We start from the raw sequence: 26,752 nt of genomic DNA, 5'->3' as shown, positions 1-26,752 counted from the left end.
TCGGAAGCATTGAACTTCATTTTCTCGGCTCGTCGTAGTGTTGTACGTCACCGCGTTCTCGGCGGTCGAAAGTTCAGAGAACTTTTTTGTGTGACCCGTGTGTATGCAAGCCAAGCTTGAGAGGAATTCCGTCTGAAAAAAAACCTTCCAAGTTTTTTCCGACGGAAAATCCGCTCGTGTGTACGGGGCATTACTGTTCAAAAAAAAAAAAATCGGATTTTTATGGCCATACAATAAAGACCTTTTCCTCCATTTTTGATAGCCACAGTTAGAGATATGGAATTACCATGCAGCTTACACCTTCACCAGCCAGTATAAGAGGAGTTACGGGGTGTGGACCAAGGTGCGCATTGGAAAATAAATTGGGGGGTGAAGTAGACAAACATGATTTATATTTGGATGGGCCATTGCAGAGCATCTGCAGAACATGAGTGCTATGTAGAGTTGAGTGAACTTCTGAGACGTTCGATCAGATGTGGTTCATTTCAGCCAAATGCTTTAAACATGTGCAAAATTTCGGAAAATTACTAAAGTAAGATCCATTATCAATCTGAAATAGGTTTCAAAAAAGTGTAACACAGAGCAAAATTGTGCAGAATTGGAAGGTCCTGACAGCCCCTCCTGATGAGATGATACACAAAGCATCCTGAGCCACCTCCTATTTTACCAGGGATACTAAGCAGGGCCGTCTTTAATATTGATTGGACCCTGGGCAAAAATTTTCTTGGGGGGCCCTCCCATGCAGTTTTGCTCTCCACCCGCTCTGAGACATACAATAAATAGCAGCTAGACTCAAAATCAGTTTACTGTATCAGATCAGGCAGCAATTGCGATTGGTTGCTAGAGGTTACAGCACACATTACGCCTCACTGATTAGTTGCTAGAGGTTTACAGCAAATGATTTCTGCTTGTTAATTGGTTGCTAGAGATTACTGTTTGGTTTCTAGAGGTTACAGCACATCATCTCCTCACTGCAGGGGATCATGATACACATATGAATACCACCTTTATTTACATATCAATGCTGCCAGCTGCATCTATTTACTTAGTAATGCTGCCAACATTTACATATGAATGCCGGTTATTTACATGTAAACACAGTGGTGTAGTGGTTAGCACTCTCACCTAGCAGTAAGAAGGGTCCCTGGTTCGAATCCCAACCACGACCCTGCCTGGAGTTTGCATGTTCTCCCTGTGCCTGCGTGGGTTTCCTCCGGGTACTCCGGTTTCCTCCCACAATCCAAAGACATGCAGGTAGGTTAATTGGCTTCTGTCCAAAATTGGCCCCTAGTATATGAGCAGGGACCTTGTATTGGGGGGCTCCTTGAGGGTAGGGACCAATGTGAGTGTGCAATGTGAAGGGACAATTGTAGATACTCACTCAGGTTGAACTGGATGGACTGGTGTCTTTATTCAACCTTACTAACTATGAAACAAGAAACTATGCTAGCATAATCAAGATACAGGGTCTGCAGGTGAGTCATCTGTAGACAACAATAGGGCAGAGCTGGGCAGCATTAGTAGCAGCACTTCACACTGAGATATCAGGACACAGCACAAGACTAAAATTTCAAGGGTCAAGGGAATTTACACTGGGATAGTTGGCAAGCTGCTTTGGGCCCCACAACAATGACAGGGCCCAGGGCAGCTGCCCCTTTTGCCCTGCCTTAAAAACAGCCCTTATACTAAGATAGAAGGGTGAGACTTGGTGGCACTTGCAACCAATTTAAGGGGGGGCGGTCAGGCAACAGCAGAAGCAGTTATAAGACGGAAACAGCCTTTGGGGTCATTTTTGGTCTCTTTCTTCCAGAAGCCTTTTGGAAGTCTGAACAGTCAAAAATAACGGAAAAACGGTCAGAATCTCATGTGATTTTGGGATCAACTCTAGTGCTATGTTGGAGGTTCTGCCTCTGATATAATCACTCCAAGTGCTGCAATAGTAAAAATACTACACTCTCCGTATCCATGTAGAAGGCCTGCACCTTTGGAAAGTACAGGACCAAAGATCAAATACTTTCTGCTCTAACCTAAGCTGAGCCATGTCATTCCAATTGCTGCCCCATGGGTACATAGCTACTATATTGTCAGAAGCTTTGTGGAAGAAAAAAAAAATATTTTTCTCATATTCTCTCATTTTACATTATGGAAGATTGAAAGTTTACGTGAAATCCTATTCTAGTCGGTGATAAAATGCCTTGGATGGACTGTCGAGATAAACAGACACTGTTGGCATCCAATACTGTATATCGAAACAATGGAGAAATTTTTCTAGTAAATAGACTTGGAAATGGGGAAACCCCACGTACGCTGAAAGAGGTTTCAATCAAAATTAGACACAGTTCTGTTTTCCCATAAAGAAGACAAAAGTTAAAGCGGGAGTCCGCCGGGAGTTCCGGCGTTTTTTTTTTTTTTTTAAAAGCCAGCAGCTACAAATACTGCAGCTGCTGACTTTTAACCACTTCAATACCGGGGGGGGGGGGGGGGGCACTTAAACACCTTCCTGCCCAGACCAATTTTGAGCTTTCAGCGCTGTCGCACTTTGAATGACAATTGCGCGGTCATGCTACACTGTACCCAAATGAAATTTTTAGCATTTTTTTCCCACAAATAGAGCTTTCTTTTAGTGGTATTTGATCACCTCTGCGGTTTTTATTTTTTGCTAAACAAATAAAAAAATACCGAAAATTTTGAAAAAAAATATGTTTTTTTTTGTTTCAGTTTCAAAACTTTGCAAATAAGTAAGTTTTCTCCTTCACTGATGGGCACTGATGGGGTTACACTGATGGGCAATGATAAGGCGGCACTGATGGGCACCGATGAGGTGGCACCAATGAAGTGGCACTGATGAGGCGGCATTGATGGACACCGATATGTGGCACTGATAGGCGGCACTGATGGGTGGCACTGATGGGTGACATGGATGGGCCCTGATAGGTGGCACGGATTGGCATGGATAGGTGGCACAGGTGGGCATGGGTTAGGCAGCACAGGTGGGCATGGGTAGGCAGCACAGGTGGGCATGGGTAGGTGGCACAGGTGGGCATGGGTAGGCGGCACAGGTGGGCATGGGTAGGCGGCACAGGTGGGCATGGGTAGGCGGCACAGGTGGGCATGGGTAGGCACTGATAGGCGGCACAGATGGGAACTGATAGGCGGCATTGTATTATAATATATTGTACTAATGGATGCCAATCAGTGCCAATCAATAATGCATGCCAATCAGTGATGCCCATTGTGGGCACTGATTGGCATCCATTATGGGCACTGATTGGCATCCATTGTGCCACTGATTGGAATCCCTGGTGGTCTAGGGTGGCATACCTTGTCCTTGGCATCCCTGGTGGTCTGGTGGCGTCCCTGGTGGTCCAGTGTGGGCATCCTTGGGGGGGCTGTGCTGATAATCGATCAGCACAGACCCCCCCTGTCAGAGGAGCAGCCGATCGGCTCTCCTCTACTCGCGTCTGACAGACGCGAGTGAGGAAAAGCCGATCACCGGCTCTTCCTATTTACACTGTGATCAGCCGTGATTGAACACGGCTGATCACATGGTAAAGAGTCTCCGTCGGAGACTCTTTACCGAGATCGTAGTTGCCGGGTGTCAGACTGACACCCCGCAACAACGATCGTCGCGATGCGCGCCCCCGGGGGCACGCATCAGCTCATAATCCTGATCACGTCATATGACGTCCGGTCAGGATTATGAAACCACTTTGCCGCCGTCTATTTGCTATAGGGCGGGCGGCAAGTGGTTAAAATAATGACACTTACCCGCCCAGCGCGCCCGCGATGTCGGCACCCGAAGCCGATCTCTCGATCGTCTATCGGGTGCTGCCGCCGCCATCTTGGGTATGGGAATCAGGAAGTGGAGCCTTTCGGCTTCATTTCCCAGTTCCCTACTGCGCATACGCGAGTCGCGCTGCACAATAAGGATGGTCCCCGCTGTCTCTGGGATCCCTGTGTTTCCCAGCAGGCAGCGGGGGACTTTCGGAAAGGGGCGTAGATTCTGCAGAATCTACGCCGGAAGTGGGTGCAGATACCTGTACTGTACAGGTACCTGCACCCCCCTCCTCCCTGAAAGGTGCCAATTGTGGCGCTGGAGGGGGGGAGGATTCCAATGAGCGAAAGGTCCACTTTAGGGTGGAGCTCCACTTTAAATAAAACCCCTGATCTATGTTTTTAGGACTTTAGAAATCACACACGTGATATTGTGGATGAGGACACGTCCGTTTGCCCAGTTGAAAGAGAGTAAACAATCTTGTATCCCCGTCAATGATAGCGACCTCTATTGTTCACTGAAATGAAGGACATTGGGAAAAGTCAACATGTGAGAAACTCTCTGAAAACCAGCTTAAAGTGGAAGTAAACCCATCGATTTAAACAGTTAAAAAAAAAAAAGGCATGCCGGGAATGCTAACTGCACATTGGCTGTGCTCTCAGCCAAACTATCAAACCGTCCAATGGCTGGTGTCATAAAGAATCACATGTGCAGCACCATAGCAGTTGAAGATTAAACAGAGGCAAAGATGGCCGCTTCCTTGGCTGAAAACGATAGGGGAGTTTACTTCTACTTTAAAACCAAGAAAAATAAATGATATATTTTAGAATTTTATGAGTAAAATTTTATATTTTTGGGGCATTTTAGCAAAAAAAAGACTAAAATGTAAGTATCGGGGTGTCTGACCATCCAGATATATATATATATATATATATATACAGAGTTGGTTATTGTCTACACTGCTGTATATGTGGGCACCTGACCATTTCATCTATATGGGCTTGTTGGACAACTCATTCCAACATGATGGACTTTAATGTAAAGTTGGCCTACAGTACCTTTGTAGCTATAACAGCCTCCTCTCATCTGGGAAGGCTTTCCAGAAGATTTGAAACTTTGTCTGTGGAAATTTATGCTCATTCAGCCAACAGAGCATTTGTGAGGTCAGGTACTGATGTGGGATGAGCAAACATCGGCATTTCACTTCATCCCAAAGGTGTTCAGTAGGGTTGAGGCCAGGACTCTATGCAGGACAGTCAAGTTCCTTCCCACTAACCCATCAAACCATGTCTTTAATGGAGTTGGCTTTGTACACAGGGGCACAGTCATGCTGGAAAAGAAAATGGTCTCACCAAACTGTTACCACAAGTTTGGAATACACAATTGTCTAAGCCCTTGTACACACGGTCGGACATTCCGACGGAAAATGTACGATCGGACCATGTTGTCGAATAATCCGACCATGTGTGGGCTCCATTGGACTGTTTCCGTCGGAATATCCGACGGATAAAGTTTTAGAGCTGGGCTATAAAACTTTCCGACAACATCATCCGATCGGACTTTGTCTGATTGTGTGTAGAGAATTCCAATCGGACAAAGTGCCACGCATGCTCAGATCAAATTCCTAGACCAAAGCTATTGGCTACTAGCCTGAAAGTAGTCCCATCGTAACGAAATAATGTCGTCACGTTACGTACGATCAGATTTTCCGACAACTTTGTCCGACTGTGTGTATGCAACACAAGTTTCGGACAAAATCCGACGGATTTTGTTGTCGGAATGTCCGACCGTGTGTACAAGGGCTTAAACATCAATGTATGCTCATCGTTGCCAATGTAGACAGTGTGGCCCTGTGCTTGATTACGTGCACCTGGTTTTGGTATAGGATGTGCAAGCTCATGTAGTTGTGAGGCCGGAGGAGGGAGCACTGACAGGGATTATTATATGATACTCACATTGAACTTGAAAACACCAAGCTATCCGGACCATTACAATGAACAGGAAGAGAAGTGTTCCACCAATCAGGCTCCTCCACTCATCTCTGAATTGATAAACTGCAATAACAAAATAAATCATTAAAATGTCATATTCATCCAAACTGAGTTGACTTCACAAATGAAAGAGGGATCCCGGGGGGTTAGTCTGTAGACACAAACTGAACGCCGATCACGCGTGAGGGCTCAGGAAAGTTAAGCAAAAAGTCGGTGGAAACTGGGTCACCCAAGGGCGACAAAGCCTGGTGTACTCAGGCACTCTATCTGGTAAGGCTTCTATTTTTCCAAGAATTGTGACCTGCGTGACTCTAGTTTTTTGTTTCAGCAAGGCACAACCTAAGGGTTTTTAAAGAGAAGTTTCCCCTAAAAAAAAAAAAAAAAAATTAAAAGTCAGCAGCTACAAATACTGCAGCTGCTGACTTTTAATAATCGGAAACTTACCTGTCCCAGGGTCCAGCGATGCGGGGGAACGAAGCCCCGCTCCCCCCCCCCTCCTTTCAGCGGTGCCAGCATTGCAACTGTGGGCACCCAGCTGTGGCTTCACAGCTGGGCACCCACTGCACATGCGCGGAGCGGCGCCACGCGTCGTGATTGGCCACGCAGTCATCTGGGACCTGTCACGTGTCCCAGATGACTGACAGGAGGGAGGGGGCGGGGCTGAGCCCTTCCTGCGCCGAGGGGAAGTGACGTCAGGAGCCCAGGCACTGGAGGAGGCAGACTACGAGGGACCCCCCTAGCAACAGACATTTAGAAGTGAGTTAAAAAAAAAGTGGGCGTGGCTTGGACGCTGATGAAGATGGCCGCTTAACTTCTCCACTCCCGCTGACAGGGCTACTTACCTTAAAAATACGGAGGTATTATTCATTCTTTTTACATCCAAATTGACATGGGTACATCGTCTAGGAACTCCTCCACCTCAAGGTCTCGGTCTCCCCGAAATCTGAGCTGTTATTCCTCTCTTACAATCCTGGCTATGTTCCGGTCCAATACCACTGCTGTTGATTCATCTTCAACTGCGCAATCAAATTCCGGTATACCTATGGCTGATAATTCCCTATCACAGTCGTCTGATAATAACATTATGCTTATGCAAAATCAACACCCCAGCATTTCGGATTTACATTTAGTTGCGGCAGATATTAAAACTACGTTAACAGCAGCTATATCTGATCTTCGCATTGATATTCAATCTATTGCTGTACGTGTTACTACAATAGAAAAAATACAAGATGAACATTCTATTACTATTAACTCTGCTCATCAATATATTGATACACACTCCCTTCAACTACGTGACCTCAATAGACACATTGAAGATCTCGACAATCGTGGCAGACGTCATAATTTACGCTTGAGAGGCCTTCCTGAATCAATTGATACAGACAACCTTAAATCTACTGTTATGATTATATTCAATAATCTATTAGGAAAGCCCCCTGCAACTCCTCTAGGAATAGACAGAATCCATCGTGCTCTCAGACCTAAAGGTAGAGAATCTGATCCGCCTAGAGATGTCATCTGTCACTTAATTGACTTTCAGCTTAAAGAAGACATTCTCAAAAAAGCTCGCAATGATTCTAAAATCCTTTTTAATGGCACAGAATTGCATCTATTCCAGGATCTTTCCGGTATTACACTACAGAGACGCAGGGAACTTAAACCCCTTCTTGATGTTCTCCGTAAACGCGGTATTCCGTACCGCTGGAAATTTCCCTTTTGTTTATCTGTGTCATCACTAGGCCGCACAGCCCTACTCAGAGTGCCTGAAGATCTGCGTCATTTCTGCTCTACACTGGATATCCCTTTTACTGCAGTACCGGATTGGTATGCGGACTTTCGTCCACGGATCACAGGCTCAGCCCAGCCTCATTGCGAACAGATGGATACCCAAACAATTCATCACCGCAGACAACGATCACCGTCGGAACAACGTCCCTTGGATCCTGCTTCTGCTAATACTGGCGGTGATTCACATTCCACGAGAGCACCTCATTCCCGCCGAGCCCGCCGGGGTCATTGACTTTCATTGACTTTCTAATGCTCTGCTTATTACTTCTTACTTTGATTTCCAATGCTGTTTCTATTTACCTGCTCTGCTTGATGTTTTCTTTTGTTTTTCTTTCTTTCCTTTCTCTCCTCCTCCCTTTCTTTTTTATTTATTTGTTTTTCTTCTCCCTTCTCCTAATCTTGTTATGATAAATGATACATTGTATTTCATTCTCGAAACATTAGTAATGAATTATATCTGTTTCTTTTCTTTACATGTTTTAATCAACCTGATCTCACTGCCACATTTTTCTCCTTTGCGGTGGTTTAGTTCCTCTATGAAGTATCGTCGGATGTCTCAAATGTTATTTTTATTTTATTTTTTTTCCTTGGATTTGTTGGTTTATCTATATCTGAGTAATTGATATTAATTTTATTATTAATTCTTGTTTTTCTATTGGAAGTTATTGTATTTATGATTATATGGCTATTACCATAGGTTTGGGTGGAATATGATTAAAAATTGGGACTACAATTTTCTTTTTGAAAAATATTAACCTTTGTACGATATGGACACAGTGGAAAAACAGAAATTGCGCTTAACATAGCATACTTTTTAATGACACCCATATTTTACATTGTGATACTCTTCGAATACTCTATTCATTTTTTTTAATGTATATACCTCCTCCATTTTATGTTGTTCATTATCTCTGTTCAACGGGAAATTTATTATTAATTACTAAAAGACACCTCTTTTTTTGTGTCCAACCTCGTTCTCTCACAGTGGTATACGCTACTCTCACACATAATAAAAAATATTTAATTATTACTCATACCACTGATCGATATCCGGTATTTTGGTAGATTTATTATCTACCATTCACGGATCAACAAGCGGGTTCTTGTTTATCCCCGGTTTTATCCCTTTTTGATCTCATACCTATTTATTTATATATTTATTTATTTGTTTAATTTTTATTTATTTTTTTCTCTTTTTTACTTGCAGTATAATATTTTATCTTATTTTTCTCCTGCATCTCATATCGTACAATGGCTTATTCACATATTAAATCTTCTTTGCCGACCATTAAAATTATTTCCTTAAATATTAGAGGTCTTAATGTACCAGAGAAACGTTCACAATTGCTTTCCTATATGCATAAAAACAAAGCTGATATAATTTTCTTACAAGAAACACATTTTAAAACGAATTCTACTCCTAAACTTCATGATGCCCGATATCCATCTTTTTTTCATGCCACTAATCTCCATTTGAAATCCAAGGGGGTTTCTATTTTAATTGCTGCTAAATGCCCTTTCCAAATTTTGGACTCCTGTATAGACATAGAGGGAAGGTATCTTTTTTTTGAAAGGATCACTTCATGGTAAACCTATCACTTTAGCTAATATTTATGTTCCTAATTCTAAACAATCCCTATTTTTTTAAATCAACCTTGCAGAAACTGTCTGATTTTTATTCTGGTATTCTCATTGTAGGAGGTGATTTTAATGTTCCCTTGATACCTATTCAGGATACGTCTACCGGTTCCTCATCACTCCCTTATACAGTTTTACGCTCCATTAAAACTCAACTTCAAAATTTATCTCTACATGATACATGGCGTACACTATACCCTACAATGAAAGATTACACCTTTTATTCTGCACCACATAAACGTTACTCTAGACTTGACTATCTATTTCTTTCTCAGGCCGCGTACACACGGGCGGATTGTCCGCCCAACTAAGTTCGTCAGACAGTCTGACAGACTGTCCGTCGTACTTTTCAATGAACGGACTTGACCACACACGACGAACGAACAGTCCGCTGAAAACTTGCGCGATGACGTGTACAGCACGTACGATGGGACTAGAAATTCGACGTCCAATACACAGCAATGCAACTTTCGGCCGTGTAAATCCTTTCTGAGCATGCGCCATACTTAGTCCGTCCAACTTGCCTACTAACGAGCGGACTGTCCGCTGAAACCAAGTTTCGACGGACTGTCTTACGGAAATTCCGAAAGACTTAGTTCACCAGACTGTCCGCTCAAACAGTCCGCTGAGGCCCACACACGAGCGGATTGTCCGCTGAACTGTGTTTCAGCGGACTAAGTTGGGCGAACAATCCGCCCGTGTGTACGTGGCCTCAGAAAGACCTACCTTTCCTCACTTCTGCCACTATGGATCCTATGTTTTTATCTGATCATCACCCTATTTCCATGTCATTTCCTGATGTACTTTCACCACCATCTATCTGGCGTCTAGATCCCTCCCTTCTCACAGATAAAAGATTTGCTCCCGTCCTTGTTGAGAGACTGAATCAATATTTTGCGGAAAATACCTCTTCTGATGTTTCACCTTTAGTGTCCTGGGAAGCGCACAAATGCGTTATAAGAGGTTACTTTATTGCACTTTCCACAAAACGCAAAAAAGAAAAACAATCATATATCAATAACTTGACATCTCGTATTCGCCATTTGGAAATGGCACATAAATCTTCACAGGCTATTTCCTCTTTAAATGATCTTATTCAAGCTAGAAAAGATTTGTTAGCTGAATTGCACAATCAATATAAACGCAATTACATATTAAATCAAAAACGTTTTTATGAATACGGGAACAAAGCAGAGAAGCTATTAGCTAATGCTTTGAGACTCAAGAAGAGACGTTCTACTGTTCATTCCCTCACCACTTCCACGGGACGCAAATTAGTTACTAATACTGATATTGCTAATCACTTTGTTAATTATTATACACGTCTATACAATTTATTGCCCTCCATTTCAGACTCTGAACGAAACACCCGAATAAAAAAAATTTTAAGATTTTTTATCTAAATATACCACGAGAAAACTTTCCGAACAAGACTCTCTCACTATAGCACAACCTATTTCTTCTAAAGATATGGCTCTTCAACAGTTAAAACCTGGAAAGAGTCCTGGACCTGATGGTCTAACTTCGGGCTATTACAAATCTTTTATAGAAATCCTCCGCCCACATTTTCTAAATACTTTTAATTTTTTATCTTTACACAAATCTCCTACGCCTGATTTACTTACTGCTCATATAACAGTTATTCCTAAACCTCATAAAGATCCATCCCTTGTTTCTAATTACCGTCCAATTTCATTGCTGAATGTGGATCTGAAGATTTATGCAAAAATTTTGGCCAATCGTCTTTTACCCTTCTTGCCTACATTAATTTCATTAGACCAAGTAGGCTTCATTCCAGGTAGAGAAGCAAAAGATAATACAACGAAAGCTATTAATCTACATCATTGGTTGTCTTCCTCACAACAACGTGTTTTTTTCTTATCTTTAGATGCGGAGAAGGCGTTCGATAGAGTGGCCTGGGATTATATGTTTGAAGCTCTCAAAATATTTGGTCTCCCCCGAACGCATGTTGCAATTTATTCATGCATTATACTCCTCCCCGACTGCGAGAGTGAGAGTTAATGGCCACCTATCGAACGCCTTTCCAATTTCCAATGGCACTCGTCAAGGATGTCCCCTATCCCCTTTAATTTTTGTACTCACTCTTGAACCTTTACTTCATTGTCTCGATTCTAATCCTGACATCCATGGAATTACTATCGCCCACAACACTTATAAACTAGCAGCTTTTGCTGATGACATTCTGTTATTTCTTACTAATCCTCATATTTCTATTCCATCCTTGCTTAAAGACTTTGCCACTAGTGATGGCCGAACAGTTCGCCCGGCGGTCGTTTCGCAGCGAATTTTGGTCGTTCGCGGTCCGCTCGTTCGCTCGCCTTTTGCCGTCGTTCGCCCTGGCGGACTTACGTGTTTAATGTGTAAAAGAACTTTGACCTATGATGACACGTCTATCATGGGGTACAGGACAGCCAATTGAGACATGACAGCACATGGACACTTGGACATTCCCCCTAACCTATAAATACACCCGATCCGGTGGCCATTTTACATTCTTTCTTCTGTCACTATAGGGAAAGGTTGCTGTGTGGAGTAGGGACAGATAAATCGCTAGCTATTTGGTACACAAAAGTTCTTTTCAGGACTGGTATAGGTGTTAGGTGTATATAGGTTTGCTGTGCTACTCATTGTTGCAGCAGCCTGAGTGTCTTTTGTCAGTTTAGAGAAAGGGAAAGGACGGTGTGTGCTACAGGGACAGCCAGATTAGTCATCATCATCATCATCATCATCATTAGCTGTTACTATCAGGTCCACAAAAGAGCTATTCCAGTAACCACTAATCGTTCCAGTCTACTCTTTTTTGCCACTTTGTATAGGGACAGGAAGGAAGCATTGTGTCAGGCAGTGAGGGTCAGTTTAAAGACTTGCTGTTACTATTAGTTCCACAAAGGTTCTTTTCAGGACTGGTATCAGTGGTATGGTAATAGGCTTGTACACGTATAATATTCTTTCTTCCAAATATAGAAAGAATATTATACTTGACTGCTGCCCTTCTGCTGCAGTCTGCTAATCATTCACAACTCACTTGTTCCACAAAGCTCTTTATCAGGACTGGTAACTTGGTCTGTGTAGGGTGCTACAGTACATAGGGTTAAGTGCGGTACAGTCTGCTGTTCTGTAAGGACCGCTATCGGTCCACAATAGATAGGGTTGAGGTGCACCACTGCTGACCGCTGCCCTATACTGCAGCAGTCCTTCATTGGTATATGGACTGACGTACAGTCTGCTAATCACTAACACACAACCTGCTTGGTCCACAAAAGTTCCTATAAGGACTGGTAACTTGGTCTAGGGTGCTACAGTACATAGGGTTGAGTGCGGTACAGTCTGCTGTTCTGTAAGGACCGCTATCGGTCCACAATAGATAGGGTTGAGGTGCACTACTGCTGACTGCTGCCCTATACTGCAGCAGTCCTTCATTGGTATAGGGACTGACGTACAGTCTGCTAATCACTAACACACAACCTGCTTGGTCCACAAAAGTTCCTATAAGGACTGGTAACTTGGTCTAGGGTGCTACAGTACATAGGGTTGAGTGCGGTACAGTCTGCTGTTCTGTAAGGACTGCTATCGGTCCACAATAGATAGGGTTGAGGTGCACTACTGCTGACCGCTGCCCTATACTGCAGCAGTCCTTCATTGGTATAGGGACTGACGTACAGTCTGCTAATCACTAACACACAACCTGCTTGGTCCACAAAAGTTCCTATAAGGACTGGTAACTTGGTCTAGGGTGCTACAGTACATAGGGTTGAGTGCAGTACAGTCTGCTGTTCTGTAAGGACCGCTATCGGTCCACAATAGATAGGGTTGAGGTGCACTACTGCTGACTGCTGCCCTATACTGCAGCAGTCCTTCATTGGTATAGGGACTGACATACAGTCTGCTAATCACTAACACACAACCTGCTTGGTCCACAAAAGTTCCTATAAGGACTGGTAACTTGGTCTAGGGTGCTACAGTACATAGGGTTGAGTGCGGTACAGTCTGCTGTTCTGTAAGGACCGCTATCGGTCCACAATAGATAGGGTTGAGGTGCACTACTGCTGACCGCTGCCCTATACTGCAGCAGTCCTTCATTGGTATAGGGACTGACGTACAGTCTGCTAATCACTAACACACAACCTGCTTGGTCCACAAAAGTTCCTATAAGGACTGGTAACTTGGTCTAGGGTGCTACAGTACATAGGGTTGAGTGCGGTACAGTCTGCTGTTCTGTAAGGACCGCTATCGGTCCACAATAGATAGGGTTGAGGTGCACTACTGCTGACTGCTGCCCTATACTGCAGCAGTCCTTCATTGGTATAGGGACTAAGAGTTTTGTCACAGGATGATTTAAAAAATGACAGGCAGAGGAAGAGGCAGGCCCTTCCGCAGGGGTGGTAGGGGTAGGGCAGGAGCAACAGCCTTGAGCCAAAGTGGGAAGTTGCAGAAGGTGCGTTCAATTACTTTAAAGGACGCACCAGACTTGGTTGAGTGGCTCACTCAGCCTTACTCTTCTGCACCCTCCTCATCCTCTCGATCTGCACCCTCTTCTTCACTCTCTGCTATGTGCACCCCCAAAGACACTACCACCAACAACACCACCACCACCACCACCACATACCTTCCGATTGAGTCACAGGAATTATTTTCCGATCCATATCAAGAGGACATTTCTGATGCGCAGCCACTCTTGGTATTGGATCAGGAAGAGGAGGTAGCAACAACCGCTACTCAGCAGTCTGACGACAGTACCCAGATCAGCCCATGGAGGGGGTTGGTCCCCGGTGTTGCTGCCTACTCCGAGATCTCTACTTATAGCGGTGGGGAAGGTGACGTTGATGATGACATGTCTAGTGATGTCACGTGGGTGCCCACAAGAGAGGAAGAGGAGGGGAGTTCAGAGGGAGATATGGACCAGCAGATAGGGAGGAGAAGCAAGAATAACTTACATTGCACAGGAGGGACAAAGCAGACTGCAAATGTATCAGGAGGGAGTCATCGACCATGTACGGTCACATCTGGCGCTTCCAGGACACCGGCACATGGCTCCGCAGTGTGGGCTTTTTTTAACGTGTCCGCTGCTGACAATAGCGTTGCCATCTGCAATCTTTGCAGTCAACGCATTAGTCGCGGTAAGCCCAACAGTCACCTAGGGATGACCGCCTTAAGAAGGCACATGAGCAGCCATCACCGAGCCCAGTGGGAGCAACGGAACACACGAAGCCACACTCCAGGCTCTCTCACCGTCCAGCCTCGTCTTCTACTTCTCCTTCTCCTCTCTCCTCACAATTGTCCTCCACTCCACCTTCCATCACGCCAAGCTCACGTTTTTCTGCAAAAAGGCAGGCTTCCGTGGGCCTAATGTTCGAGCGTAAAAAAATGATGACACCGGATAACCCTCTTGCCCAACGGTTGACGGCTGGCTTGTCAGAACTGATAGCCCGCCAACTACTGCCATATAAACTGGTGGACTCGGAGGCCTTTCGCAAATTTGTGGCCATTGGAACACCACAATGGAAGGTCCCAGGAAGGAAGTATTTCTCAGAGAAGGGCATCCCAGAGCTATATGGCCATGTTCAGCGGCAAGTGAATGTATCTCTGGCACACAGTGTCGGTGCCAAGATACATCTGACCACAGACACGTGGTCTAGCAAACACGGGCAGGGAAGGTATATCACTTTTACTGCCCACTGGGTGAACCTTCTGACGGCCGTCAAGTATGTAACCCGTGGCACCCATGTAGATTTGGTTTTACCGCCACGGATTGCATGCAGGCCTGACTCTTCTTCTCCTCCTCCTCCTACTCCATCCTCCTCCCTCTCCTCCTCAGCTGCCTCCTCCTTTTCCGCTGCTAGCGTCTCTTCCGCTGCACCACCCAAGCTCCCCAGAACCTATTCCACATGCCAGGTGAGACGTTGCCATGCCGTGATGCGTCTGTTGTGCCTGGAAGCCAAGAGCCACACTGGCCCGGCACTCCTTTCAGCTTTGCGTTCACAGGCAGATCAGTGGCTAACACCGCTCAATTTGACAGTTGGTAAAGTGGTGTGTGACAACGGTGCCAATCTGCTTAGCGCATTGAAACAGGGCAAAATCACGCACGTGCCATGCATGGCACACGTCTTAAACTTGGTCGTGCAGCGATTCCTTGTCAAATACCCTGGGGTCCAGGACATCTTGCGGCAGGCAAGGAAAATCTCGGCCCATTTCAGAAGATCTTACACGGCCATGGCTCGCCTTGCTGACATTCAGCGGCGACACCATCTGCCGGTCAGACGTCTTATTTGCGATTGCCCGACGCGATGGAACTCAACCTTCTATATGCTTGATAGGCTGCTCCAGCAGAAACGTGCAGTTAACGTCTACCTGTATGAACTCTGCGAAAGAAACGGTTCTGGGGAGCTGGGTTTTTTTTCACCGCGCCAGTGGCTGCTCATGCGCGACGCATGCAGACTTCTGCGGCCATTTGAGGAGATCACCAAACTGGTCAGTCGCAGCCATGGCGCCATCAGTGACATGGTACCTTATGCCTTCTTTATGGAGCGTGCATTGCGTCGTGTCATTGATCAGGCTGTGGAGGAGCAGGAGCGGGAAGATGAGGAAGTCGCAATGCTGGATGAATTCCCAGGGGGGGCTACTCTATCTGAGACAAGTCAACAACAGGAGTCTGATGAGGAGTCAGAGGAGGATGGTGCCGGGGCGGATGAGGAGGAGCAAGAAGAGCATGCTTTAAACCTTTCTGGGATCCCTGTTGTGCGTGGATGGGGAGAGGAGAATGAAGAGGACGACATTATCCTGGATGATGAGCAGGAGCCAGGCCACCACACCGCTTCCACTTTAGTGCAAATGGGGGCCTTCATGCTCCAGTGTTTTAATAGGGACCCCCGTATAAAAAGCATAGGGGTCAAGGACCAGTACTGGGTGGCAACGTACTTAGACCCCCGGTACAAACACAAAATGGCGGAAATGTTACCGCCGTCGCAGAGGGCTGTCAGAATGCAGCACTTCTAGGCCTTGCTTCGAGAAATGCTGCATTCTGCTTTTGCGTGCGCTGGCAGAGGAGCAATTCCCACTCCCAGAGAAGGAGTTGCGGGTACCAATCCAACAGCGCCTGCAAGAAGAGGCCGGTTTGAAGATGTGTTGGTGACTTCGGATATGAGGTCATTCTTTCAGCTGACCCATCGACAGGTGTCATCCGGATCCAGCATCAGGGAACGCCTAGACCGTCAGGTGTCCGACTACATTGGGTTAACGGCCGATGTGGACGCTCTGAGGAGTGATGAACCCCTGGACTACTGGGTGGGCAGGCTTGACCTCTGGCCAGAGCTTGCCCAATTTGCAATCGAACTGTTGGCTTGCCCCTCATCCAGTGTCCTGTCCGAAAGGACGTTCAGCGCAGCAGGGGGGATCGTGACCGATAAGCGTACTCGCCTAGCTCACGACAGTGTTAACTACCTCACATTTCTAAAAATGAATGAGGCATGGATCTCGAAGGAATTCAACACATGTGACCAGTAGACCATGTATATGTCTATAAACTATTTTTTTAATCAAGCACACAGACCTTCTTTCTTCATTTGGCTCACTTCCTTGTCCCAAAAAAGCACACCGTACTATATGCCCCTACCCTCCTCTTTGAAGAGGTTGAGTGGTGTCATATTTCTACTGGGGCTGCTTATGATATCCCTGTGCTGTGCTGACTTCCCCCTGGGGGTTCTTATTATGAGGGGATCACACCATCCCTGTGCTGTGCTGAGTTTCTCCTGGGCCTGCTTACTATGAGGGGATCACACCATCCCTGTGCTGACTTCCTCCTGGGGGTTCTTATTATGAGGGGATCACACCATCCCTGTGCTGTGCTGAGTTTCTCCTGGGCCTGCTTACTATGAGGGGATCACACCATCCCTGTGCTGTGCTGACTTCCTCCTGGGGGTTCTTATTATGAGGGGATCACACCATCCCTGTGCTGTGCTGACTTACTCCTGGGGCTGCTTACGGTGCTGCTGTCAGTGCTGTATATCATGGTGCTGGTGTGAGTGCTTAATGTCACGCTTCTGATGTCAGTACTCTCTATCACGGTGCTGCTGTCAGTGCTGTATATCACTGTGCTGATGTCAGTGCTTAATGTCACGCTTCTGATGTCAGTACTCTCTATCACGGTGTTGCTGTCAATGCTGTATGTCACGGTGCTGGTGTTAATGCTTTATGTCACGCTGCTGATGTCAGTGCCCTCTATCACGGTGCTGTTGTCAGATGCCTCTATCACGGTGCATGTGTCATTGCTGTATGTCACGCTGCTGGTGATCATCTCCTGCACCCTCTTCTTTGCCTACCCTGGTCCCTGACCTTCCCTCTCCTCCATTGCCTTCATGCGCTCCACAGTCCTGAATTGTCAGAACAATTTCCCATATAAAAAAAGAATGCTTGTAGTTATCGATCCCAAATTCACCTCATACATGTGTTATGTCATTGGCCATGTGGTGGGACTATGTTTTCCCTGCTAATAATTACCTCGTGGCTGCAAATTCGACCTAAAGGTTTGAAACGTTTGCCTCCCATTGAAGTCAATGGGGCCCGCCGCGAACGTTCGGTTTCGCAAACGGTCGGCCTCGTTCGCGGTCCGCATTCGCGAAACGTCCCGTCGGAGGTTCGGGCCATCACTATTTGCCACATTTAAACTTCTATCTAATCTTCAAATAAATTTCAATAAATCCGAAGCTCTGAATATATCTCTAGACGCTGATGATATTTCCCGATGTAAATCAAATTTTCCTTTTAAATGGAATACTGATTCAATCACTTACCTTGGTATACAATTACCCTCTCATTTGTCTAAACTCTACTCTAAAAATTATGTTCCCATCCTTCAAAATATACAAAAAGACTAAGGCCGCGTACACACGGGCGGATTGTCTGCCCAACTAAGTCCGTCAGACAATCCGACAGACAGTCCGTCCAACTTTTGAATGAACGGACTTGACCACACACGACGAACAGACAGTCCGCTGAAAGCTTGCGCGATGACGTGTACAGCACGTACGACGGGACTAGAAATACGACGTCCAATACACTGCAATGCAACCTTCGGCCGTGTAAATCCTTTCTGAGCATGCGCCATACTTAGTCCGTCCAACTAGCCTACACACGAGCGGACTGTCCGCTGAAACCAAGTTTGGACGGACAAAATTACGGAAATTCCGAAAGACTTAGTCCGTCAGACTGTCCGCTGAAAAAGTCCTCTGAAGCCCACACACGAGCGGACTGTCCGCTGAAACACGGTTCAGCGGACTAAGTTGGACGGACAATCCTCTCGTGTGTACGCGGCCTTACATTCTTGGTCCACTGGTATATTTTCCTGGTTTGTTAAAGCTTCTATAATAAAAATGAACATCCTTCCAAGACTTCTTTATCATTTTCAAACTATACCCATTAAGCTACCACGCGCCTTTTTTGCCTCACTCCGAACTGCTTGCTCTTTATTTCTGTGGGGTAAACTCAGACCAAGAATTAGTTTTGATAGACTGACCATGCCTAAATTGAAAGGGGGTATTGGTCTTCCAAATTTTTCTAAATATTATTGGGCCTGTCACCTATCAAGAATAGTTGACTGGAATATTCACTCTTCTATTAAAGATTGGATATCCATTGAACATTCATTTACTAATATTCCTCTTCACCAACTACCTTGGATTTCTACCGCTCATGTACCACACACTTGCAGACAACATCCTCTCATTCACAATACTATACAAATATTCAATCAAGCTTGTAAAAAACATAATATTTCTTCTTCTCCAGGTCCCTTCACACCCATTTGTGATAATCCTGACTTCCCGCCAGGTATTTTAAACTCTTTTTTTCAAGTCTAATTGGCCTCATAAAATAGTTAGGGCCATGCAATTTTTTCATGATGGTTCCTTTTTAAATTTATCAGATTTACATTTACAGACTTCAAGTTGTTCTTTCCCTTTCTGGCTATACTTTCAAATAAGAAATTTTTTGAATAACCCTCTCAAACGTATAGCTTTTACAAAATCACTAACCTCCTTTGAAGTACTATGCTCTCAAACTGAACCTCAAAAACACGTTATTTCTAAAATTTATTCTTTTTTTTTCTCTGGTATTGACTCCAAATCCAATGTTGCCAGTCAATGATGGGAGCAAGATCTCTCTCTCGGTCTTTCAAGTAAAGAATGGAGTAAGATTTATTCCGATATACATAAAGGTTCCATTAATGTTTCTACTCAAGAAAATGGTTTTAAAATTTTCTCTAGGTGGTACAAAACTCCACTTTTCCTACATAAGTTTTCTCCTTCCATACCTTCTCATTGTTGGAGATGTATGGATTTAGAAGGCTCTTTACTTCATATCTTTTGGTCTTGCCCCCTTATTCAACCTTTCTGGAAGGAAGTCTACCGTATTACTTCTCTAGTTTCCACATTCCCGATTGATTTCACGCAAGCACAGATGCTTTTACATCACTCTCATATCCCTAGAAAAATGTATCATAAATCTCTTACTCTACACTTAATTAACGCAGCAAAAATGTGTATTCCAGCTCTATGGAACATTACTACTCCCCCATCCACTCTGGATTGGTTTAATCGTATAGAAAAAATTAAATGCATGGAAGAATTGATTCATCAAGCGAATGATACTACTGATATCTTTAGGAAGATTTGGGATTCTTGGAATTGCTTTTGTAAATCCTCTGACTATGCGCAATTATCCTTACGATAATTTTGCGAATCTTTATTGTCATATACTGCATTTTGATATTTAAAGTTCCTATTTAATTTATTTATTTATTTTTCTTAAATGCATGTCCATTTTATTTATGCTTATTGTAAGTTTGTATTGTTATTTTATTGTTCCATTATATATATTTTTTTTTTTATTTACTCTTGTATACCACAATAAAAATTTATTGCAAAAAAAAAATAAAAATCCAAATGTTTTTTTATTTTATTTATTTTTAAGAATTTTAAGCCTTTTTTGTGGGTGGAATACCACTTTAAGGCCTTTGCCAACATCAGGGGGTGACCTGTGCAAGAAGTTTGAGCTGCCACTTCAGAAGATCCTGTGAAGGAAGTGCCATGGTAGGCTCAGGGGAGAGAGGTCTGGAGAATGGTTTTGAAAGGATCCCAAACACTTTAGTCCAGAAGAGCTGCACCAGGGGATACGTCCACCAAATTTGGAGAGGAGTTCCCGTTAACCCACAACTCTTAAAACAGGAGGATAGATAAGTAGAAAAAATTTAGCAATCCATGCAGGGACCAATCAAGAATCACACAACCCACTTTGCCTTTCCAATGCTCTAACTTGTTCACCCCTATGCTTGCGGCACAATTATACAAAGAAATGGAAACCTCCCCAGCCTATAAGTAGCCTTTGCAGCAAGGAGCACATGGAAGGGCAATGCACATATAGCAGTGGATAGATTAAAATAGAAGTTCACCCAAAAACCTAATTAACTTGAAACCTACTCGCAGCCACATTCTAAAACAAATCAATCTAGCCCTATAAAGACTTTATAATTAATGAACGGGGAAGAAAGCTATTTGTCCTCAGTTTGTTCCAGTAATCATAAATCCCTAAATCTCTATATCTGTAAAATTTGAAAAAGTAAGGAATTATTAAAGCGGAGTTCCACTCATACATTTTTTTACAGTATTCAGTAGCAATAAATACAAGGAACAACCTGTGAAATTTTTTTTTTTTTAAATTCTCACCTTTTCAGGTCTGTTGCTAGGGGGTCCCTCGTAATCTGCTTCTTCCTCTCCAAGGCGCCTGACGTCACTTCCCTCGACAACCATGCTCGCTAGTGCTCCTGGGAGATGTCTGTCATCATTTCCCAGGAGTCACTGGGCAGCGCAGAGGGCTTCGTTGCCATCACAATGGGGGGGGGGGGCGGGCATATCCGACGACGCCGCCCCATTGTGATGGTAACGTCTGAAGTGTACCGCGCTGCGCCGTACATACTGGGCGGTGCATGATGGTCGCACCAGAGCTCAGAAGATCGTGCTTGTGGGCTTCACATGCCCATAAGCACTATGGAAACTGCCCTGAAAGTAGAATATAAAACATATTCCTCTACGAAATCCTCAATCCAGGGCCAATTCTGCATAAAAACGTGCGTTCTTTAACTTATCCTTCTTAACAAAATATATGGTTACTAAAAAAAAAAAATGTATCAGTGGGAACTCCGCTTTAAGCATGTCTGTGTGCTCTATTAACTGGAAGTGTTCCGGTATCAGCTGAATCTGGGTCACAGGAGTGGAGAGTGCCCTTCTGTGACCCATAGGAGAAGTATGGCCAAAAGAGCCTTGGCCATAATCCTTTAAATAGGTATAAAATTTGCCCCAGCTTTGTTTCCCTCTTGGCAGTATTGGGTTGTGTGTGGCGAATAGTATTGAGCTCTGCCATACCTGTGCCACAATCATAGTGGGTGAAGAGGACCAAGCACTGGAAAAACCACAGGCAAGTTGTGTTTCAAGTTTGGTGAGTATCTATTTTGCTTGTACATTATCTGTCATCCTGCAAACAAGGACCTGCAAGTTTCCAAGATAAGTCTCTGTTTTTAATGCATGCTTTGTTAAAGCGGGAGTCCACCGGGACTCCGCGTTTTTTTTTTTTTTTTTTAAAAGCCAGCAGCTACAAATACTGCAGCTGCTGACTTTTAAATAGTGACACTTACCTGTCCAGCGCGCCCGCGATGTCGGCACCCGAAGCCGATCGCTCGCTCGGCTGCCGGGTCCCGCCGCCATCTTGGGTATGGGAATCAGGAAATGGAGCCTTTCGGCTTAATTTCCCGGTTCCCTACTGCGCATGCGCGAGCCGCGCGGCGCAATCCGGACGGTCCCCGCTGCCTCTGGGAGCTGTGTGTTTCCCAGCAGGCAGCGGGGCACTTGCTGAAGGGGGCGGGCGCTTGCGGAACGGGGGCGTAACGTACGCCCGTTCCGCAGAGAGCTAGCCCGGAAGTGGGTGCAGTTACCTGGATTATCCAGGTAACTGCACCCCCCTCCCCCCTGAAAGGTGCCGATTGTGGCGCCGGAGGGGGGGGGGGATTCCGATGAGCGGAGGTCCATTTTAGGGTGGACCTCCGCTTTAATGAGAACTCAGTAAATAATTGAGATTCTCTTGACTAGGGTAGATTAGAGCTCACCTCTATACCTGACTTCTCAACCAAACCTTCACAAAACCCCACTTCCCCATACCCCTTATGCCGCGTACACACAATCTAACTTTCCGGCAGACTTGGTCCGGCAGACCGGAATCCGTCAGACAATTCGATCGTGTGTGGGCTCCAGCGGACTTTTTTTAATAAAACATGTTTCAAATCTATCCAACGAACTCAAGTCCGATGGACTAAAAATCGGAAAAACCGCTCGTCTGTGTGCTGGTCCGACGGACCAAATATATGACACAAGGGCAGCTATTGGCTACTGGCTATTGAACTTCCTTGTTTATTCCCGCCTTACGTCATCACGTTCAAAACGAACGGACTTTCGAACGGACTTAGTCCGGTCATGTGTGGCCAAGTCCGTTTCGTTCAGAAAATCTATCGGACTTCCACTGAAAGTCCGACGGGAAGACCGCCGGACCTAGTCCATAAAAAATGTCCGGTCGTGTGTACGCGGCATTAGGAAAAAACACGCTACTCGTAAGTGGAGTTAAATGGCTGAATCTGCCTTTTATTAAAGGTAAGCTTTTTTTAAATAACAAAATTTACCAATAAAAGTCTCAATCCTGACAACAACGGCTTGAGGTCCTTGACGGTACCATATAGCCAAAACTTTGTGTCTGTGGCACCAGATAGCTAAATTGTGACCCCAGCCGCCAAGTCCTTGGGGACTAACCCAGTTGAAGACTCACCGGTCTTAACACTACCCGATCACAATGCATTGAACCATACCAACTAGAGGATGTCATACCTCAGATGGGTCCCCACCAGTGGCGGTGCGTCCATAAGGACGCACGGGCGCCGCCCCCTCTCTCCTGCCACCATCTCTAGCACCAATAGATAGATTCATGCATTGCATGAATCTATCTATGGCTACCGCTGCCACCCCCTACTCAGGCACCCGGCCCCCTTTTGGGCGCAGGGCACCTGAACTACAGCAGCGGGGGGTGGTCTTGAAGCACCTGATTAGAGCCATAGGCTCAAATAGGCATCAAAAAAGGTGACCTGTGAGCGTCATGTTGGGCGCTCGCAGGTCACTCAGCTGTGTTAGAAAAGCGAATGAAAATTTGCTTTCCTAACACTCCTAACACTAAACCGCCTCTCCGCCAATCAGGTGCTAAGATCTGTTACCCGTCACCTGTTTGATTGAAATGATAGGCGCTGTGATTGGACGCCAGGCGTCCAATCATAGCAGAGGATGGAAAGAGAGGACGGGAAGACATCAAGGATCTGTCCCTCCAAGACAGGTAAGTGCAGACGGTGGCCTGGCGGGGGGGGTACACTGGCAGCATTTGATATGGCACAGTGGCTGCATTTGATTGGGCACAGTGGGAGCAATTGATGGGCAGAGTGGCAGCAATTGATGGGCACAGTGGCAGCAATTGATGGGCACAGTGGTAGCAATTGATGGGCACAGTGACAGCAATTGATGGGCACAGTGGCGGCAATTGATGAGCGCACAGTGGCTGCATTTTATGGGGCAAAGTGGCTGCACTTGATGGCATAGTGGCGGCAATTGATGGGCACAGTGGCTGAGTTTGATGGCACAGTGGCGGGTATTGATGGGCACAGTGGCTGCATTTGATGGGCACAGTGGCGGAAAACGATGGGTACAGTGGCTGCGTTTGATGGCACAGTGATGGCAATCGATGGGCACAGTGACGGCAATCGATGGGCACAGTGACGGCAATCGATGGGCACAGTGACGGCAATCGATGGGCACAGTGGCTGTGATTGATGGGCACAATGTGGCTGCAATTGATGGGCACAATGAGGCTGCAATTGATGGGCTTTTTTTTCTGAATTTTTCAGTTTGTTTGTGCCCCCCCAAAAATGTTGAGCACCAGCCGCCACTGGCCCCCACCTTTTACCCAATAACCAGTTCTAGACCCCCGCCAAAGAACAACAAATTAAATAAAAAACATGACTACCATAAAAAAAAACTAAGGGCAGGTGGGATGTTCATCCAACGATTTCTACTCTGCAAGTGAACCTAAACCAAGACCCCCCCCCCCCCCCAGCAACTATAATTACTAACTGGTCACAATCACTCCATCTACTCCACCAATCAGATAAGCGTCAGCGCTGACCACATAACTTTAAATCAGTTAACTCCTTCTGCCCGGTTCCCCTCCCACCCCGTCATGTATGCCCTCTGATGAATTTGTTCCGCCTCAGCTCCAGGCATACATTTCTGGTGTGCTGCCCCCTTTTTTTTTTGCCTGTGAGGGTAAATTAAGGTATGTAATGAAAAATGGAAAGATTTTTTATTGAAAAATGTCTGGATGATGTGGATGAAGTGGGCAGGAGGAATCAGGGAAGACACAATCTAATGCCGCGTACACACGACCGGACTTTTCGACATCAAAGGTACGACGGAACTATTCCGGCGGACCATTCGATCGTGTGTGGGCTGCAGCGGACTTTTGATTTGCAAAAATCCGCCAGACTTTAGAAATGGAACATGTTTCAAATTTTTCCGCCGGAACTCCGCCGGACCCAGTTCCTACCGAGAAATCCGCTCGTGTGTGTGCTAGTCCGACGGACAAAAACCGACGCGAGGGCAGCTATTGGCTACTGGCTATGAACTTCCTTATTCTAGTCCGGTCGTACGTCATCACGTTCGAATCCGTCGGACTTTGGTGTGATTGTGTGTGGCCAAGTCCGTTCATTCGGAAAGTCTGTCAGAACTCTGTCAGAACTCCGCCAAAAGTCCGTCGGACCTAGTCCCTCGAAAAGTCCGGTCGTGTGTACGCGGCATAAGCAGATTAATCTTCAGCTTTAAGTGGCGGATTCGGTAGGACAAGAAGACAATTTCTTACCGTAATAACACAAGGTGAGGAGGGCTGAAATCTCCAAGACAATACCACAGACGTTTCGAGCCGCGAAGATACAGTTTTTCAGAGTTTTGTAACCTGGAGAGAAAAATAAACTTTCAGAGTTTATCTAATAGTTTCCTAATGAAGGAACACCATTTGATGTGTATGTTATATAAGGCAATAAAAATGTCTTCGCCCCCCTATATGCATAATATAATGGATAGATTCATGCATAGCATAGCATGAATCTATCCACTGGCGCCGCGGCCGCCCCCCTATTCACGTGTACGGCCCCTTTCGGGTCACATGAATTACAGCGGCCAGGGTTTTTTTTTTTTTTTTAAGCACTGATTACAGCCACAGGCTTCAAAATTGGGTGTTCAGAATTTCCGACAACATTTGTGTGACCATGTGTATGCAAGACAAGTTTGAGCCAACATCCCTTGGACAAAAAAAATCCATGGTTTTGTTGTTGGAAAATCCGATCGTGTGTACCTCCCTTTAGGAGGCGACCTACGGGCGCACGCCAACGGCAAGCTCCGTGAGTCGGGTCGTGGGTCCCGGCAGACTGAATGTCCGCGGGGATACCCGCGATCGCCTCACTGAGAGGAAGAACGGGGAGATGCCGATGTAAACAAGCATCTCGACGTTTTGCCCAGTGACACTGTCACTGATCTCTGCTCTCTGTGATCGGGAGCAGAGATCAGTGACGTGTCACACATAGCCACGCCCCCCCACAGTTAGAAACATGCCCCTAGGACACACTTAACCCCTACACTGCCCCTAGTGGTTAACTCCTTCACTGCCAGTGTCATTTACACATGAATCAGTGCATTTGTACATAAAATATGTAGAAAAATACGTATTGGCCTAAACAGAGGAAAAAAAATGTTTTTTTAATATATATTTTTGGGGGATATTTATTATAGCAAAATGTAAAAAAATAATGATTTTTTTTTTTCAAAATTGTTGCTCCTTTTTTGTTTATAGCACAAAAAATAAAAAATGCAAGGGTGATCAAATACCACCAAAGGAAAGCTCTATTTGTGGGGAAAAAAAGGACGTCAATTTTGTTTGGGAGTCACGTCGCACGACCGCTCAATTGTCAGTCAAAGCGACACAGTGCCGAATCGCAAAAATTAGCTCTGGTCTTTGGCCAGCCAAATGGTCCAGGGCTGAAGTGGTTAATAATGTTATCGTGGGCAATAGTGTCAGTCCCCTAAAAAAACAATATTTCAGTTTTCCGATGTTGACATTGTAGCACTGACCCCCGAAGGAGCTGCTGGTTTTATTGGGCTTACCGTTACCTTCTTGACCTCATGTGCGTCAAGGGGTTTCCCGAGGTAGATGGCCCAAAGAATTGTAGAAACTGACACTGGATCCACTTTTTGGGATATTTATATGAAAAAGGTAGACAAAAAACAGTCTCTCAATGAAGGATAGAGGGTTTAGGTAAGAAGTTCAGGTACTTTTGGAACTGCAAAAAATAGAAAGTCTCTCACTATAGAAATCCAGAGAATCACCGTTCACAACTGGATTCTCACAGCCACCG

At 45.2% G+C, this 26,752-nt stretch overlaps 1 protein-coding gene across 1 annotated transcript in view; it reads right to left on the bottom strand.

Annotated features, from left to right (window-relative positions):
• The window catches only part of LOC143975809 (uncharacterized), a 48,916-nt gene extending 23,050 nt beyond the window's left edge, over nucleotides 1–25,866 (bottom strand). Inside the window, exons 1-2 of the mRNA XM_077478360.1 lie at nucleotides 25,204–25,866; nucleotides 5,731–5,829 (exon numbers count right to left, since the gene is read on the bottom strand). Coding sequence (XP_077334486.1) covers nucleotides 5,731–5,764 — 34 coding nt within the window. The 5' untranslated portion in view covers nucleotides 5,765–5,829; nucleotides 25,204–25,866. The remainder of the gene's footprint in view (nucleotides 1–5,730; nucleotides 5,830–25,203) is intronic.
• Between the last annotated feature and the right edge of the window lie 886 nt (nucleotides 25,867–26,752).

The sequence above is a fragment of the Lithobates pipiens genome, unplaced genomic scaffold (assembly GCF_037356315.1).
Source record: "Lithobates pipiens isolate NorthernLeopardFrog02 unplaced genomic scaffold, aLitPip1_a1.2 Scaffold_13, whole genome shotgun sequence".
In the NCBI taxonomy this organism is placed as follows: Eukaryota; Metazoa; Chordata; class Amphibia; order Anura; family Ranidae; genus Lithobates; species Lithobates pipiens.
Note: the sequence above shows the minus strand (reverse complement) of the source record. Positions and strands in the feature narration are given on the sequence as shown.